The 18,091-nt window shown below is 41.4% G+C and overlaps 1 protein-coding gene across 1 annotated transcript in view; it reads left to right on the forward strand.

The window, feature by feature from the left end:
* grik5 (glutamate receptor, ionotropic, kainate 5) overlaps positions 1 to 16,200 on the forward strand; it is a 33,327-nt gene extending 17,127 nt beyond the window's left edge. Inside the window, exons 10-19 of the mRNA XM_008289146.1 lie at positions 287 to 394; positions 1,486 to 1,689; positions 2,608 to 2,721; positions 3,294 to 3,403; positions 3,642 to 3,815; positions 5,631 to 5,796; positions 6,950 to 7,175; positions 11,049 to 11,177; positions 13,492 to 13,613; positions 14,924 to 16,200. Of these exons, the coding sequence (XP_008287368.1) occupies positions 287 to 394; positions 1,486 to 1,689; positions 2,608 to 2,721; positions 3,294 to 3,403; positions 3,642 to 3,815; positions 5,631 to 5,796; positions 6,950 to 7,175; positions 11,049 to 11,177; positions 13,492 to 13,613; positions 14,924 to 15,550 (1,980 nt within the window). The 3' untranslated portion in view covers positions 15,551 to 16,200. The remainder of the gene's footprint in view (positions 1 to 286; positions 395 to 1,485; positions 1,690 to 2,607; positions 2,722 to 3,293; positions 3,404 to 3,641; positions 3,816 to 5,630; positions 5,797 to 6,949; positions 7,176 to 11,048; positions 11,178 to 13,491; positions 13,614 to 14,923) is intronic.
* The last annotated feature ends 1,891 nt before the right edge of the window (positions 16,201 to 18,091 follow it).

Below are 18,091 nucleotides of genomic sequence, written 5' to 3' on the forward strand. Positions count from 1 at the left end.
TTTTTTACGATGGCGCATAGTACAACAAGTACGAGGCTCCGGTGGGAACAATTAAATCATAATGCATGTGCAGTAATTAACAACACGGATACCGCGGCAGAGCATGAAATATTAAACATGTAAACGTATTTTGCACTGTAAAATAGACCAATATGATTAATGCACTTACTGAAATACTTACTACAGACGACATGTTGCCTGCCACAACAGTTGCAGTGAAGCTTAAGTGTGCACTGTTTATCCCACAATAGTCACTGATTTTCTCTCGCTTTCTCTTCTCTGTTAGATCGGAATCTGGTACTCCAACAACACCTTGGCAATGAACTCCACCAGTCTGGATTTTAATGTGTCAGAGACGCTGGCAAACAAGACCCTCATTGTCACCACCATATTGGTAAGGTCACAGTTACCCTCTAAATGTCCACACAGGCGAGTTCAGACTTGTTTTTGTGTTGCTGCGCAGGCTTTTGCTGGAGCTCATGCTGTGTTGTGGTCTGTTTCTGCTACAGTAATTTTGCTGTTGCTGTAACTGTCAAAGAAACTGACAGAGCACTGAGAAAGATGTGCTGCTAAAATCAGACTGCCAAAATTCTAATAATGTCAAAACCCCAGAGGTTGTCTCCCTCTGGTTCTCGTATGAGCAGTGTCATAACAGAAAATCAGTAAATCTTTTTACAGTAGTTATTCCAAACCAGAGGTAAAAGTACCCCAGGGGGTACATCTGCAGTAACCAGGGGTACATAGAATGATTAGCTCAGCTCATCTGAAAATTACAATTGAAATAAAGGATTTAGTTTTATCATATTTTGTCTGAATTTTATGTGGTTTTTAGATGTAGATTTTTTTAGTATTTTCAGCCAAAACACCTTACCTGGGAGATCATTTTAATGGTACAATATTTCCAGAAATATAACTCTGAAAGTAATGAATTTTGGTGAGGACACAGACAAAACTGAGGGGCCAGCTATAATTTTCGGAAGGAAAGATGGATGCATCTCTATTTATACACTCCAAAACCACACTGATTTGAACATTCCTTCCCTTTCTTTCCATTTTCAAGGCCCAGTAGTTAAATATTTATAATATACTACTATGTTGGATATCCTAAAGGAATAGTTTGGTGTGTTGGGAAATTTGCCGACTTGCGTTGTTATGAAGAATTAGATGAGGAGATCAATACCACTCATGTCTGTACAGGGAATGTGAAGCTAAAATTTTAGCATAGCGTAACACAAACATTGCACTGTATGCATTAAAACAAACAAGAGACAACATCATTACAGGTGACATTTAGAGACACTGGAGGAAGATTTTATGGAACTTGGCAGCAGTTCATCTTGTTTCCAGCCTTTTTCTAGACTAACATAATTATCTTATGGTTCTGGCTTCATTTTTATTAAACCGATATGAAATCTCTTCTCATGTTCATCATTGCTCAGACTGTATACTTTGGATTGAGGCTCCTCATATTCTCCTTGTGTTTAGGAGAACCCATACGTGATGCGTAAAGACAACTACCAAGACTTCCAGGGCAACGACCAGTACGAGGGCTTCTGCGTTGACATGCTGAGGGAGCTTGCAGACATCTTGAAATTCTCCTTCAGGATCAAACTGGTGGACGATGGGCTCTACGGGGCTCCGGAGTCCAACGGCTCATGGACTGGCATGGTTGGAGAGCTAATCAACAGGGTAGGTGCTCTCCCTCTCGCTGTTTCTCTCAGCCTCACACACACCAGAAACATGCACAAATGTTACACGAGAAACTCACACCCAGCACATAACTATGTACGCACACAACCACCTACATACGCTGTAGCCCCAAACCACAACTCTGCTGTAACTTCCTATGTCTCAAATTGCCCTCAGAGGGGAGTAAGACTCTTATCTAGGACAAAAGCTGACTCGATAATTCCCCAAAAGAGAGTGGTAGCATTGCCTAAAATTGTCTGCACCATCTTTCCTCGCAGTAACGTGCCTCCCATCCCACCCTGCCTCCCCCTCTTCTTCCCTGTGTCCACGCCTTGTGTGCCTCTGACAGACACTCTGGTTGAAGCAGGCTAATGAGAGCCCCTCTCTGCTTAATTACCATACGGTATACTTCAATTATCAGACTGTGGTCCCTGTGTGGGGGCTGCCACACTTGTGCTCCCCCAGCTCTCCATGCTTCCTCTCCCTCCATGCCCTCCCTAATGCCTGATCACTCAGCTCTAATTAGCAGCCCATGTTCATCAATTAGCTTTTAATGGAAGAGATGGAGAGGAGGCAGAGCGACCAGAGACCTGCAAGGTTTTATACAGGTGGAAAGACCAGTCACCCAATGCTTGCTTGCAATTAGCCTCATTTAGACGCTGGGTAGTGTGTGTGTGTGTGAGAAACAGTGCACGGCTGTATGTTTTTGCAAATGTATTTTCGAGTGCATGCTCAAAGTTTTCAAGATTTTTTAATCAGGGAAATCAACATTTTATACAAACAAAAGTTGTCTTTCTGTTTTTGCACAGCTACCTGACCACTTGTCGTCTCCCCCACTCTCCTTCACTACCCCCCTCTCTCTCTCTTGTTCACCCCCTCTACTGTCCATCCACCTATCTATCCTTGTCAATCCTCCAGAAAGCAGACCTGGCCGTGGCAGGCTTCACCATCACATCAGAAAGAGAGAAAGTTATTGACTTCTCTAAGCCGTTCATGACCCTGGGGATCAGCATCTTGTACAGAGTTCAACTGGTGAGGGTGTTATCTGGGACTGTAGTGGACCCGCTAGGTGATACTCACGACAGATCTTGTACTGGATTTCATTTCTTTTGCCTGCACTGATTTGAAGCCAACAGTGTCACGCAGAAGACAGCAACCTTCACCTGCTAAGATAAATCTTAAGGAATCTGACCGCCTATTGTATAAGACTTGATCTCATCTTTGAAGCTGATGTTTGTATTTGTGTTTCATGCTGGATGTTGCAACCATTACTTATATTTCTTCATATGTCAGTGCTCTGCAACTGCAGGTTTACATTTCTAACAAAGCTTTGAGTCTAAGCCAAGTATGTTTTGGCAGGAGGAATTGTGAAAAAGAGTGTTTATGGATTGGAACATTATTATAAAAGCACTGCAGGCGTGGTATCAAAGTGCAGTGTCAGACACTGCCCTCCTGTGGTGCAAATGGGACATACCCTTACAACTGAGACACTGAACCTTTTTTCTCCAAACACGCTGTACCTTCCTGTCTGTCCAGCAGTCACCATCTGTCGTTGCTTCCCCAACTCTGTACTTCTTCTTTTCTTCTTTTTTTCTTTGTGCCAGGGTCGGAAGCCAGGTTACTTCTCCTTCCTAGATCCCTTCTCTCCAGCTGTCTGGCTCTTCATGTTGCTCGCCTACCTGGCTGTCAGCTGTGTGCTCTTCCTGGCTGCAAGGTCACTACATTACATCACACATTGCACTGATAGTCTGCAGCTCTCATCTGAGCTCTGTCGCCGTTTATCTTGTTGAACACGAGTAACCTGTCACATAATGAAATCTTTTACCTTATACAACCGCCCTGCAGACGGTCAAATGGCTGATAGGCGATGACTTGAATGACATGACGGAGTGTATAACTGTACTGCAGTCTGTCCCTAAGATTGTTTTGCTGTGCTTGTGTTACCCCACCAGGTTAAGCCCCTATGAGTGGTACAACCCTCACCCATGTCTGCGAGAGCGCAGAGACATGCTGGAGAACCAGTACACCCTGGGAAATAGCCTGTGGTTTCCTGTTGGAGGCTTCATGCAACAGGGATCAGAGATAATGCCCAGAGCCTTGTCCACCAGATGTGTTAGTGGGGTGTGGTAAGTTAAGGCAAATTCATGCTTTCCACGTCTGTAGTGCACCTATTGTCCCACTGTTGATATTACAAAAGGCAGCGGCAATCTGCTATGCAGCTTGTTGCATTTCCCCTTTAAGTCACAGAAAAACACACAAGGCAATACCAGCTGGTTGCAGATAACCCTGTAGCACCATATCAGATATTGTTCCTGAGGTGTGCCAAGCATAGTGTGAGAACATTGCACATGATTTCTTTAGAAATGAGAACTTCCTACTGTGTTTAGGCTTTGTTGATGGAAAATATGCTCAAATCAAAGCTCCTCCAAAGTCCAGGAGCAACGACTTCCCTTACAACTCATTTAATTTTGAATTATAAAGAAGTGGATGACTGGGACAGTCTCTTCTCATAAGAAACATTTGCTTTAAGCAGCACATTTTTTTCCTTGCACATGTGCAGTAAGTTTCGTTTCTGTGCTTGTGCCAAACAACTTCCCTCCACTCATATATTGTGCATCCATTGTTTTTCACCTGGTTGTTTGATTTTCACTGTGTAGAAAGATGTTTGGTAATAAAAGGCTGTGTTCACATTCATTTGCTTTTTTATTGTGCTCATCGAAAATATGAGTTTAAGACATGCATCTACAAGCAGGGTTTTTGACACCGCTGAATCTGAAAATCATATAAGGTGAAAGAGCTACTATACTTTTTGGAAGTTTTTACTATTTTGTTGATTTTTCTTTTTTGATTAAGCAAATCAGACATAGAGTATTAATTAAAACTGTTTATTTTTATGTCATACAACATTGCTAGAGAAGGTCTTTATACCATCAAGCTCTCACACATGATTTAAATGATGCTAGATGCTGTTCTAAATATAGTTTATATGTTGCCATAATAATAATTAGAATTGCATTTGTATGGCAGGGAGGCTAAACAGAAGCACAAAATAAAGAATGGTAGTAACAGCAAAGATGAAAGGTCAATACAATAGCAATGAAACTGCAATAAATACTTGTCTTCATGTATGTAATTTAAAGCATACTCACTAGCTTCTTCTTTTTTTTAAAACTACTTCCTGCATCTTTATTTGCATGCCTGCTTTTTTCCTCTTCTTTCTTTCTTTCTTTTTTCTTTTTTAGCACATTTATTATGTGAGATAGTATCATTTATACTGTACATTTTAGGCATACAGCCAATATCAGATTCACAACTTAATCCCAGAGCAGCAACATTTTTTGAAAACACTGAAAAACTGTTAACCCGACAGAAACGCTAGCCTGATAATGCTTCTGCGTAACTCTGGGAGAGGAACTCGCTGCAAAAGAAATAATAATCGCTAAGAGCTAAGGAGATACAGAGTGGGGGAAGACAGGAACAGGAAATTACATTGAGTTGAGCAAGATAGGGGCTGTTAATGAGTATAGCGAGTACACGATGTTCGTCTTGAATTAAGTTTACAGACACGCAGGAGTAGTGAGAGTCCCATCTGCAAGGTTATAGGTGTGGTGTATATATGATGGCGTGACAACGGTAACACTGCACTTGAGAATTTAAGGGGTAATGCTTTGTTGTTTATATGTCACTCTTTGCAAATAGGGCTACTTTATGGAAATATTGCATTTTACATGATTTTCAATGTGGAACAATATGTTGATTTGAAGTATTTCCTAACTCAAAATATAGATTTGTTGTTTATTTAAAAAAGTGTTATTACTGTTTTTCATACCACATGTCATAGCATAGTATGAATTTTGTGGTCAGAGGGATTTTTGTCTATATCGCCAACCCTAATTTCCTTGATCGCTTGATTTTTCTTTTCCCTTATTTCCTCCTCATAGGTGGGCGTTCACCCTGATCATCATCTCCTCCTACACGGCCAACCTGGCAGCCTTCCTGACCGTCCAGAGGATGGAGGTTCCCATCGAGTCTCCGGATGACTTGGCTGACCAGACCAACATTGAATACGGCACCATCCACGGAGGGAGCACCATGACCTTCTTCATGGTATGGCCCACCGCAGCGGCTGCAGCTCTGGTTGTCTTTGTGTTTGGGATTTGGGAATAATTCCGTGTGTTTTATCCGTGTGATCATGCTGAATCGTTCTTTGTGTTCCCGATTTCCTGAATCGCCAATTCAGGAAATAGCTATTCAGAATGTTACTGTGTTTGTAGCATATATCACTTAGTGCAGTGTTTCTGACTCCACTGCTCTGAATGTAAATGTAAATTGTTGTCCTCATATTTGCCGAGTTTCTCTGTTGTTTTCTTCATTGCTGTTTGTGTTAAGTGGCTTGACGGCCTGTGTTTGCTTATGAGAACGCTTCCGGCATCTGTGCTAGCATCTGTGTTTGTCATAGTGTGTGTGTGCATTTTGTCTTTGTGCGTAGGTGTGTATTAGCATGTGGGAGTGTGTGTGTAGCTGACTGTTTAAAATGAATTTGTTTATTTGTGTGCATCCACGGGAAATGGCTACATGCCAAGTTGTGAGTGTATGTTTCATCCTCTAGTGTTTGTCCATACTGAGGATATAAGAAAGAGTGCTCTGTTTGCCTACATAAGCCACTTTCCTTGCTATAGTACATTACCCTGCTCAATGCCTAATCCACACACAGACAGCAGAACACACTCAGAACACACCCACATTATTACACACAGACGCTACCCTCGCTTATTTTTTTTTCCTGTTTTCTCACACACACAGAGATACAACATGTAATTGTACACTTTAAACACTTAATCCTGTTTTGGAGCTTGCCATATTTTGTTAAGTGCTAAACCACCTCCTGTGTGCTGATTTACCTCCATCTGTATAAATGATGATGCATCAGCTACACTATGAGCAAATAATCTGATATCTTGGTTCACCTTGCTTCTTTTTTTTTTTTCTCGCTCTCCTCTCCTCCTGCGTTCCCCCTTTGTTTGCGCTCGGTGTTTTCCTCTGCTTGTTATTGTTCACAGTAGATTTTCAGTTTCATGTGTACTTCCCTTCTTGTTAATCCAGAAAGCATGTATTTTTGCTTTGTGGTTCCCTATGTCCTTTGTTCCTTTTTCATCTTTTCATTCTCATTCAAAGAGAGACGTAGCACATGTTGGGAAGGTCATCCACTCACCTGTAGTCACTTCTGAATTCTCATTATTGTGTTCCCATTGCTATGCAGAACTCTCGGTACCAGACGTACCAGCGGATGTGGAACTACATGAACTCCAAGCAGCCCAGTGTGTTTGTGAAAAGCACAGAGGAGGGCATCGCCCGCGTACTCAACTCCAAGTATGCCTTCCTGATGGAGAGTACTATGAACGAGTACCATCGAGGCCTCAACTGTAATCTCACAAAGATAGGAGGCCTGCTGGACACCAAGGGCTACGGCATTGGCATGCCACTGGGTAATAATGCTGAGTGATTTTTCAAAAGCAAACATTTCAAAGCTCAACTACTAATGTAACAACTACCATGCTAGAACTTAATGTAAAACAATGGCGATTTGATCTACTTGTAGGAGGAAATTACATCACAAAAATGATGTCAACTGAGATTCATTAGTTCAATACAGTCATTTAAATTCTCGTCATCACCTGAACATGTTACATTCCCAATGAAGCAAGAATGAGTCACAGTAATGACTCCATTGACTATAGAAATATTGTGTATCATCACATTTGCTGAGTTACCTTGATTTTTATTACCTGTTGAGTTGCCATTGTGCCTTCAAGGCTGAACAATGATGGACTGGTAGGAACAGCTTCTTGAATTTCTGTGCTAGGCCTGGATTGGCCGTCATAAACACCACAGTCAAGCATAAGGTGGCTCATAAATGTCCTTTGGTTCAGGCTACCTTAAGCCAAAGGTCGAAGATTGACCTTGTTGTTAGATCATCAGACCTGTGACTGTATATCTGGGACACTCAAGTAGAGATCATATAGTAGAATTGACTGATTTCATTTCCTACATTGGCAGGGCTCCAGACCAACCTTTTCACTGGTAGCACTGGAGGACAGCCATATGCAGGCTGTGACGACTTAAATGCCATGTCGCACATTGTGAAATTAGGAAGTTGCTTTGTTGCAAATCCTTTAGAGACACATTGTAAACACCTCTAAGGACACAAAAGACAACAGAAATGGCTGTAAGTCATAGGCTGTGACCATCCAGCAGCGAGATGGTCTCATAAGAGTCTCTAAGACTGATAGGTGTCTCCTGATGCTTTTGGAGCAGTTAGCAACAGGTGGAGGGGAAATTTCATTGGTTATGTCCACACACAGACCAAATTCTGAGCAACAGAAAATCAAGAATTTGCAACTTTCCAAATATTATTGCTGTCTGCAATGATGGAAGTGCAAAAACCTTGTTTATTGATGGTGTCATGATGTTGTTGCTCTTTTTGGAACAGACATTATATAAGGAGTTGTTTTTTTTGCCAAGTTTTTTCAAGTTCTTCACATTCAAAATGATTCTGGCTGATTAAACCGCTACTCAGGATTCAGATTCAATACACACTTCTTCGCTTATTTGGTGCGACCAAATGAGAAAGTTGGTTGCACCTCCCACCTGGTCACAGACAAAACATATGACATGCTGAACGTTTTTTTATCGTTAGACACTACAGTGTTCCCTAAACGCCCCACATTGCAGGCTGCGGTGTGCTCAGACAGGTGTGCGACCAAAAATGACTTTAAAAATAATAAACTAGGGCGTTCTAATGTCAGATTTGTCTGCGATGAAAGTGAGTGATATTTTTTCTACATGCTGTGTTTTCTATAAGCGGAAAAACCAGCAAATGTAGGTGTGCTCTGTTTTTCATGAGAGGACGGCATTTCTCAGCTTAAATACTGCAGTTCACCAAAGTTATAAAAGTACTACTTTGCACCACTGTGGTCCACACAGCAGCTTCCTGTGACGGTTACAGCGACACTAATACAGCCCAATGATCCTCATGCACTCGCACCAATGCCACCACTTGAAATTTTAACTCGCACACTCTCTAAAAACTTCTGTCACAGTCTGGAACCCTGATTGGTAGTCATCCTACAGTCCTTTAGGTCTTGCAACCCCTTGTTGGAGGCCTGGCCACTAGATTGGGATCCACTGTGTTGAAGGCTTTAGTTTGCAACGAGGTGCAACGATTAGTTGATTAGTTGTCAACTATTAAATTACTCGCCAACTATTTTGATTATCAATTCAATGTTAAGTCATTTTTTTTAAAGGAAAATAGGTTTAAAAAATCCTCTGGTTACATCTTCTTAAATGTGCATATTTTCTGATTTCTTTATATGTTTAAGTTGTTGACAAAACCAGACGTTTAAATATCATTGTGGATTATTGATACACTGATTTCTCCTCTTTGTCTGACAGCGAAGGACCAAACAGCTAATCAATAAATCCAGATTGTCAAATTTATCAACAATGAAAATAAACGTTAGCCCCACTTTGCTTGCAGTTCTTAAGCTTTACTGTCACAACCTGCCAACACTGGGCTGTGAACACCAGAAACATATATACAGCAACACATCTGGCTTACACACTGATCTTTTGTTATTGAACGAGTGCAAAACAATGGCATGGTGTGAACAAGAATTCCAAATTGAGAGCATGAATTTTTATTCCCTAAAAATGTGATGAACATGAAAGATGATTTTAGTGCACTACTACCAGGTATGCAGATATATTGTCACTGGCCTATTATGTATTTAATTTAAACAGCAACAAATGCTGCTCTTACAGGACTTTTTATGTAACCTTTATGCTCCAGACTGAATCTTAAAATAGGTACGGTCATTAGTTTGTTTAGAGTGAAGTTCGTCACCTCTTGTGACCTCTTTGAAGACTACAGGGGGCATGAGGTCAACCAGAGTGCTGAACCTTAACGGTTTACAAAGTTGTGGCATGAAAGTGGCGTATTATAACCGAGCAGGGCCGACAGAACGTAGAATGTTAAAACATGATGTTGAATCTGAAACTGGCAGAAGAAGCAGAAACAACTGCATTGGATCAATTATGAAAGAGATTAGATCTGAAAATGCCTTTGCTCATTTTTATTTTTTTTTTTATCTATCTTTTACCTGTGAGGTTAGTATTTCACCTGCAAGTAATGAACATGTAGATAAATGCTTTTTCAAACACGCCCAGCTTGTAGTGAAGCTCTAGTTTTCTCATGCACATCAAGGAGAGTCACAGAATCACTGCAAAGAGTTTAGTCATGGTTAGACTTTGCGTTATCGACCAAATGTGTGAAGGAATGGAGAGATACAATAGGAGCTACTGTACATTAGAGAGCAGACAGAAGGAGCAACAGACAACTGGGACAAAAGAAATCTTGGGAGATCATTCGAAGAGACATTAATAGATTGTAAAAATACTGTCCAAGAGAAAAAAAAACATGTTTTCTTACTACCTCTGGGTATATTTCAGTCCGTAGGTTAGTTAATTAGTCATTAGGGAAGTGCACTTGATTGCCTTGTTTCTGAGAGTTAGATGATGACTAATATGAAGCTACAGCCCAGAGATTAGCTGAGTTTATCCTAAAGACACATGCAAACTGGAAATGGGATGCTCGTCTTTCCTTAAGGTGGAATTACACAGGATCTTAAATGGAGGTATGTACAGCAAAAGGTTCCTGAAGAAGACCAAACTTCAGCAGGAATTAATTGGCTCTTCGTGACACCGTGGTTTACTGTTGTTGCATTTCAGTTCAGTTTTTGAGGTGTGTTTGAAATATTGAGTTTTAGAGGTCGTGCATTTTCTTTTAAATGAGCCAAGGAAGCCGTTTCCTCCTGTTTTAAATTTGATGAAGCCGTTGTTCATGCTTATGCGTCTATTCAGAATCTTTTCATAGGCCTGAAGCTCATTCATGCATTTATTCAATACTGTAAATGATCCACAACACTTTTCATACAGGCTGTTTTCTCGTAGACAGCTTCTCTAAGCGTAATACGTATATATATGTGCTGTTTGCTGAGCTCGTAACATACTTTCTATGCTGTCTGGCCAGCAGCTGTACCACTCGCTCTGCCTGGTTGTAATCTCACTGTTTATCTCTCACTAATCCTCTTTTTATGCTCACCATAAGATCACTTGGAGCCATCTCAAAGCCGCAACAGCAGTTCTTTCTCTTTCACTTCTTAGCCTTTCTCTCTTATGGTTGCCTCTTTTCATCTTTTTTTTCTTTCCCCCCCTCATCTGAAATAGCTCCTGTCTTGTCTGGACTCTTGTTCTGGTCCTTGTCCACCTTGCTCTTATACTTCTTTCCTGTCATTTGCCAGGATCTCCGTTTAGAGATGAGATCACGCTGGCCATCCTCCAGCTGCAGGAGAATAACAGGCTGGAGATACTGAAGAGGAGGTGGTGGGAGGGAGGCCAATGTCCTAAAGAGGAGGACCACCGTGCCAAGGGTGAGTTGACCGCAGCTGTCTGTGTCCTCTTCCTCCTTTTCTCTAATGTCCCCACAAATAGTCTCCTCCCTCTCTGCTACAGTCCAGCTGATGGCTAATACCGAACTAATGTCCTTGTGAAAGGTGCTTAGCACAATTTACTTTCCCAAATGTCTCCTGGTTGTCTTCGAGGGTGGGTAATGCGAATTTTATTAGAAAGAGTGTGTCTGCACCTTTATGAATAACACAGACGATGAAAATACTTCTTCGTTTGTGCCGCTGCTGTCAGATGAGAGTCTCTTTTGAAAACGGTTTGACAACAAAATACTTCATGTCAGACTTTATTTGTATTGTTAATCTTTATCCCCACAGTTTATCCCAAATAGTCTTCATTTGTTGTTGTTGTTTTTCTTTTTAGTGGAAAGAGCTCTCAAAAGCGATGTAATATTGCACTTAAATAAAGTTGCACTTCTAGTAAGAGACACTTTTAAAAAAGAACAGTCAAAACTATAGTTGCAGAGTCTAGATTTCTAGTTTCTAGTGTGGCTCAAGCTTAAAAAACTGAATCCTATATTTTCCATAACAGAGTATGACTCCTCTCTAAGGACAGTTTGTCATGATCGCTGCAGATTGTTTAATAAAAATATTCAAAATCTCCATTAAAAAAAAATGAGATTACAAAAAAAAAGTCACTTGAATAACTGTAAGAAGGAATAGCTGAACATTTTATTAAGAAGAGTTATTTTCTTTTGGAGAGTTAGATGAGATACCAACTCATATATATTCAGCTGATATCTATCTGGAGCCTGGCTAGCTCACTTGAAAGTGTTGTCCTCGGTCACTGCAGAGGACTCTCATCTGTCAAATGAGCTGTAATCAGTGTGTGGCTCAAGCTCGTTTATACCCCCGTGAAGCACAATGACATATGTGACGTATCTTCAGCTGTACAGAGGATTGTGACTCAGAATGGCCGGAATGGCACTCGGCTTGTATTCTGCAAAACGCGTCCAGATATAGTGGGACATCCTGGTATTGTTGGCATACTGCATTTGACATGGTGTGTGCATTGGGACGTACTGCATCTTTTTATGAGATGCTTAATAGTATAGAAGTATGGATACTAGGGCTCACCAAATGAATGGAAACAGGCAACAGGCAGTCTGGTAACGGAGTGTGGCTATCAGCACTTCCACAGTGGACACTACTGCCTTTCATTTTATATCTCTTCTCTTTAATCCATACACAAATGGACATATTAGAACACCAAGTTCTACTTTTTGACTTTTTACAATAACTTTCCCAAGTCACCACTGATGACCTGACTTTAGACGCACTAGCAGGTGCATTTCCTCACATATGATTACAATTTGTAATTTTGTCACCCTGATTGTCTGTACTGTGAATTTTACTACGCTGCTCTATTCTGTTCCCACAACGTGTACATATTGTCTGTCTTTGTTTCTTTTGACTGAGGTTTCTTTTATTTATTTTTCCTTTTAAAGGATTTTTAGGAGATTTTTTATTTTTATTTTTTTATAAACCTTTTCATCATTATCCTAAACAAGTGTCAAACATTAGTGGATGTTGCTGTTGATGTTTGCCCTACAGATTCTAAAGCCTCTTGGGGCAATTTAGTGATTTGTGATGTTGAGTCATGTAAAGAAAACTGACTTACTGTCAGTATGTTCCACGATTTCCACAGACTATGTAGTCTGTGTCAGCCAAAACTGTTTCAACAACTGTTACCATTGTTGATGTATTTTTGTGTGTTCAGTTGTCCTGAAACATATTCATACCCTCCCATTAAAGAAGGAAAAAAATATATCAATGAAAAAGCTGAAAATGACAAAAGTAATAATAAATAAAAATGTAATGAAAATCATGACCTTGCTTTTGAATTGTGGTTCAACAGAAATATTAAAAACAAACAAACAAACAAACAAACAAGCCTGATGGGACCCATAAACTAATATTTTGTTGAACAACCCTTTGAGCCAATCACTGCTATAAAGTGTTTTCTGTAACTCTCAATCAGACTTCTGCACCTGTTGACAGCTATTTTGATTTTGGTCCACTGCTCATCAGCAAAGTGCTCTGATTTGTCCGGGACAGTTTGTTTGTTTTTTTTAAATTGTCATTCTTTTCAACCACAATTCAAAAGCTATATCTTATTTCACTAAATTATAATTTAGAAAATTTTTATTTATTATTACTTTTTTCAGTTTCTAGTTATTTGAGTGACTTTTGTGAATTTTGCCTTCTTTAATAGAAGGGTATAAATAAATTTGAGGACGACTGTGTGTACTTATGTTTGTCTCCTGTGATCCTATCTCAGGTCTGGGCATGGAGAACATTGGGGGCATCTTTGTGGTTCTGATCTGTGGCCTGATCATTGCCGTGTTTGTGGCCATCATGGAATTTGTGTGGTCCACGCGGCGCTCGGCAGAGACCGATGAGGTATGCCCCCATACCTGCCCTCGCCGACCCCACAGACACTCCCCAGTAGGTTCCCATGGCATCCTGCCAGCCCTTTTGATTACGTATTATCTGTGTTTGTGTGTGAGAGTGGGTAGATTTCTTTTTCTGCCTTTGCCTCCATTTGTATATGTTTGTGTGTGCTATAACATTTGAAATTCAGTGTGTTATGTGCATGTGAGATGAGAGGAATGTCGAAGTATGCGGCTCTGAACTGCAGTGTCCAGAAATGATACAAGAAATAGAAAATTTGATTGCATGCTCTGCCTGTTTTGATGTCATTGTGCCCTTTTAGTGTTTGGTGTTTAACAGTATGGCAGTAAGTGTTCGTGAGCTAAACATGATAGTACGGATAAGCAATATTGAGAAATGCCAATATTTGCTTGCATAAAGAAGTAGTGTGATCCTAATTCTCTGGCATTAAATGTCATGATGTATCTTCTTTTACATGCCTCACATGTACGCTGGTATTCTTCGTTTCCATTGTTGGATTACTTCTCACCCATTTCACTGTGCGTCTCCCTCTATCTCTCTCTCAAACACACACACACCTCCTGTCATTCGGCCATCAGTGTCTGTTTTCCAATAACGAGTACTGTTTCTGTTTATGTGAGCACATGACTTTTTAAATCATGATTTCAATGAGAATGTTCGTCTGTAGTGGACATGTCAATGCATTTTGTTTGTCATGTGTGAAAACTACAGTAGTCATGCTGTTGGAATGATGAAAAACATTTCCGTATGTGAAAGTGTGCCTCAGAGTGTGTGTCTGCGAGGGACTGCGCAGTTGCTGTATGAGTGAATGCTTTTGTATATGTGCACTTGAGTTTGCAGGCCTGCCTGTCTGTTCATAGTGCTGTAATGAAGTGCCCATAAACTAAGCAACATTTTGGTGTTCTCTGTGTTTGGATTGTAATAACTCTCTCTGCTCCTTGGATATTCTCCCATCTCTATCCATCTCCACATCCTTCCCATCACCTCTTCATTTCTGTTTTAAAACCATCAATCCATTCGTTAATCTCTGTGCCCTTGCTTCTGCTGCAACCTTTTTTTGTTTACCATGCCTACTGTGTCTGTTCCTTCTGCCTCGTTGCCGCCTCGGTTTATTTTGTTTTTGCTTTTCCTTTTGTTATTTTCCCTCTGCTCACCTATTTATGTACTGCCTTACCACTGTCTTGTTCTGCTGCCTGCCTACTTTGTGTCTGTGGCACCCCCACCCCTACCTCGGCCTCCTTCCCTTTTCCTTCCCTTCTGTCTTTCCTTCTTCCTCCCTCCTTCCTTTTTCCCTCTAGGTGTCTGTCTGTCAGGAGATGATCACAGAGTTCCGAAACGCCGTCTCCTGTAAAAAGAGCTCCCGAATGCGCCGCCGTCGGACCCTGAGCAGCTCAGGAGCCTTGCGCCATCCCACCCGTATTGCTCTGGGGGCTCCTCGGCCCCTGCGCCTTGTCCGGGAGATGCGGCTCAGCAACGGCAAGCTGTATAGTGGAGCTGGCCCCCTGACGGGTGGAGCTGGAAGTGGAGCAGGTGGGACAGCACCGCCGGATCTGGGCCCTGGGCCCCAGAGGATTCTAGACGATCCACTGGGAGCCAACACCACCCCACCTCCACCTGCCCCCACCCCTGTGATGCTGCCTGCTCGCAGCTGCACCCACGTGAGGATCTGCCAGGAGTGCCGAAGGATACAGAACCTGAGATCAGGCAGCAGTATAGGATCAACATCAACAAGAATACCACCTTCATCTGCCCCACTGCCACGGCTACCTCCACCTCCACCCCCGTCCTCGTCCAACACAGACAGTGAGGGCGGAGGGGCGCCCAGCCCAAGGCGGCTAAATCACAGTCCCCCGCCTCATACCCCTCGACCCATTCCACCTTCACAGAGCAGCAACACCACAGACCTACTGGGGGACCAGGACTGAGCCCAGAAGCACTTGAGGGCAGATGAGAGGACCACAAGGAGCCTGTGATGTTAGTGAATGACATTTGTGCTGCTTAGAGAAACGACATTTCCACAGGTGACGTTCATCTCAGAACAAAAAAGTGGGAGATGAGGGAGAGAAGGGGAAGAAAAAGGAATTGAAGTCAACAAGGGAAATGAATGAGGATAACTAACACTTCCTCGTGTTGAGCTTGAGGCCTTTAGCTACAGAACTGGCTATAAGGTGGTCATCAGTTAAGCTTCTGTAATCAGTTGCGATGAACAGCTCAGTTTGGACAAATCTGAGAGGAGATGCACATGACCAGATGATGGTTTCCGTTGGCCTCTTTTTGCCTCCTTACTCCCCTCTCACCTCACCTTTAGACATGTGGGTGCTGGTTTTCTTCCACAGACAGTTCCCTGGAAGATAACTAGCCCTTTAGTAAAATGAAGCCTTGCTGGAGGACATACTGTATATGTATGTGATTTAAAACAGCAACTAAAAGACTTCCAGAGAATAATTTCCTGTTGTTTTTTTCTTTTGTTGTCTTTATTTTGTTACCATTGTCCTAAGTGGGAGTTACAAATACAGACTATGTGTGACAATATGGTGGATTTTAACATACTAAGAAACTTGACAATGGCTAATTGTGTCAAGAGTTTTGTGTCCCTCCCTTTGCCCCATAGCTGCTTTTTGGATGATATCAAGGAGAGTGGATGAAATGACTTTAAAACAACATAATGCAAACAGTAGCAGAGAAAATGGTTGGTCTGTCTTTCTTTACACTGTCTGTTTCTGTGTGTGTGTGTGTGTGAGTGTGTGTGAGTGTGTGCGTGCAAAATTTGTGCTTCATGCAAGTCTGTCTCTAACTGCTCAAATGAGGAAAACGACGTACTTAGCAACAGCACCCTTCTACCAATGTAATCAGAGAGCCACAGAAAAAGGAGAAAGAGCATGAGCAAGAGGTTTTGAAACGTGAAATTAATGTCCCTCGTTATCCCGGGTAATGCTTGCCAAGACTTCACTTCTTTTTCACCTCTGTTCAGACACCATAGATGAGATAGAGAGACTGGACAAGTCAGAGACAGACAAGATAGAGAATAACTGAAAGAGAGGAGATAGAAAGAGCCAGAAAGGGAAAAGGACACTAGTGAATTGGAATGAGAAATCCCTCACTGAACTACTTCCATTATTAGATCTGTCCTGATCTGTTAATTCTGGGCATCTTTTAAGGAGCTTGTTAATGTGCCAGCAGGCTTTAGCGGCGGCTTCTTCCCTTCTCTCTGCTCAGCAGACTGACTTGGGCATCCACAGTCGCGGCTCCTGCCAGAATGATAGACTCAACATAGCCTTGTCAATACTGTCTCAAGCTTTTGATCGCCTAATTACTCCCCTCAGCGGCTGGGGACTCATTTAGGAGAGGGTTGAACACAGGGAGACATGCTGATAAATAGATTTCGAAGAAATACATGTTTTTTATTCTGGCTGAGAAGAGAATCTTTTCTCTTTTAATGATCTTGTTAATGTTGCAACCCTTTAGTTGTATGAACCTCGAGCCAGACGGTCCAGAATCTGCAATATGTAGGAAAGGTTGCTTAAAGGGATAACTGGTGGATTTGTTTGGTTTTGCCACTTTTAGTGAAAATTGTGTGCACTTCACATAATGATTTGCTCCCCACCAAGCCCCTGATACAACACAGCAGACATACCAGCAACAGTGAATAAAAGAGCCACAGTAGGTGCCCAATATTTTCCATGTGACAAGATCCAGCGTCAGTACATTGTGCAATATTGCCATCCAGACTGGTGCTGTGTTGGAAGTTATGTGTGTTTGTATTTGTAGGTCTAACCTAGTAAGATTTCCACCATGACATTTATGGAAAAGTGACCTGGCTGCTCATTCACACATGAAGCCAGCACATTTAGATGCTGTCAGATGAGCAGAAATTGGCTTATATATGCCTACATCTGTCTCAACAAATGTTACAAATATCCAATAAATACATCATTACCTACTGTTTTTTTTCTAAGATGTGCTAGAACTTGCAGTGCCCAGCTGTCTTAGTTTTGCCTTTTTAAAATGTTTTTTGTTGTTGTTTTGGTTAGATTTAATGTTGTGTGTTTATTAGAGGGAATCTTCTTATCCTCCTTTATAAGACACAATCATCTTATTCACCCAAATGCAGTCTAGTGCTCACCTTGCTGCAGTTAAAAATCTCAAATAAAACAGATCAGATTAGTTCTGTATCCGTAGTAAAAACAATGAAATGTAATCCAATGACTTGCATAAAATCACGACAGAAACCCAGCATGTTTGGCGAGCGCAGCATCATTTCTGTTTAGGTTTCTTTCATCAAATACACACATAATTTAATACAGTGCTATAGAAGTAAATGTAGTGTTTTGTCTGCATGACTTTTAATGCAAACATGTTAGTTCCAAAACAATATATGAACTACATCCTTAAAAGACATGCACAAGACCCTCCAATTCACTAACTGACTCTAAAAAGGCATATCGGTAAAAATCAAACAAACAAAA

Source organism: Stegastes partitus, unplaced genomic scaffold (genome assembly GCF_000690725.1).
Source record: "Stegastes partitus isolate 25-593 unplaced genomic scaffold, Stegastes_partitus-1.0.2 Scaffold595, whole genome shotgun sequence".
Classification (NCBI taxonomy): Eukaryota; Metazoa; Chordata; class Actinopteri; family Pomacentridae; genus Stegastes; species Stegastes partitus.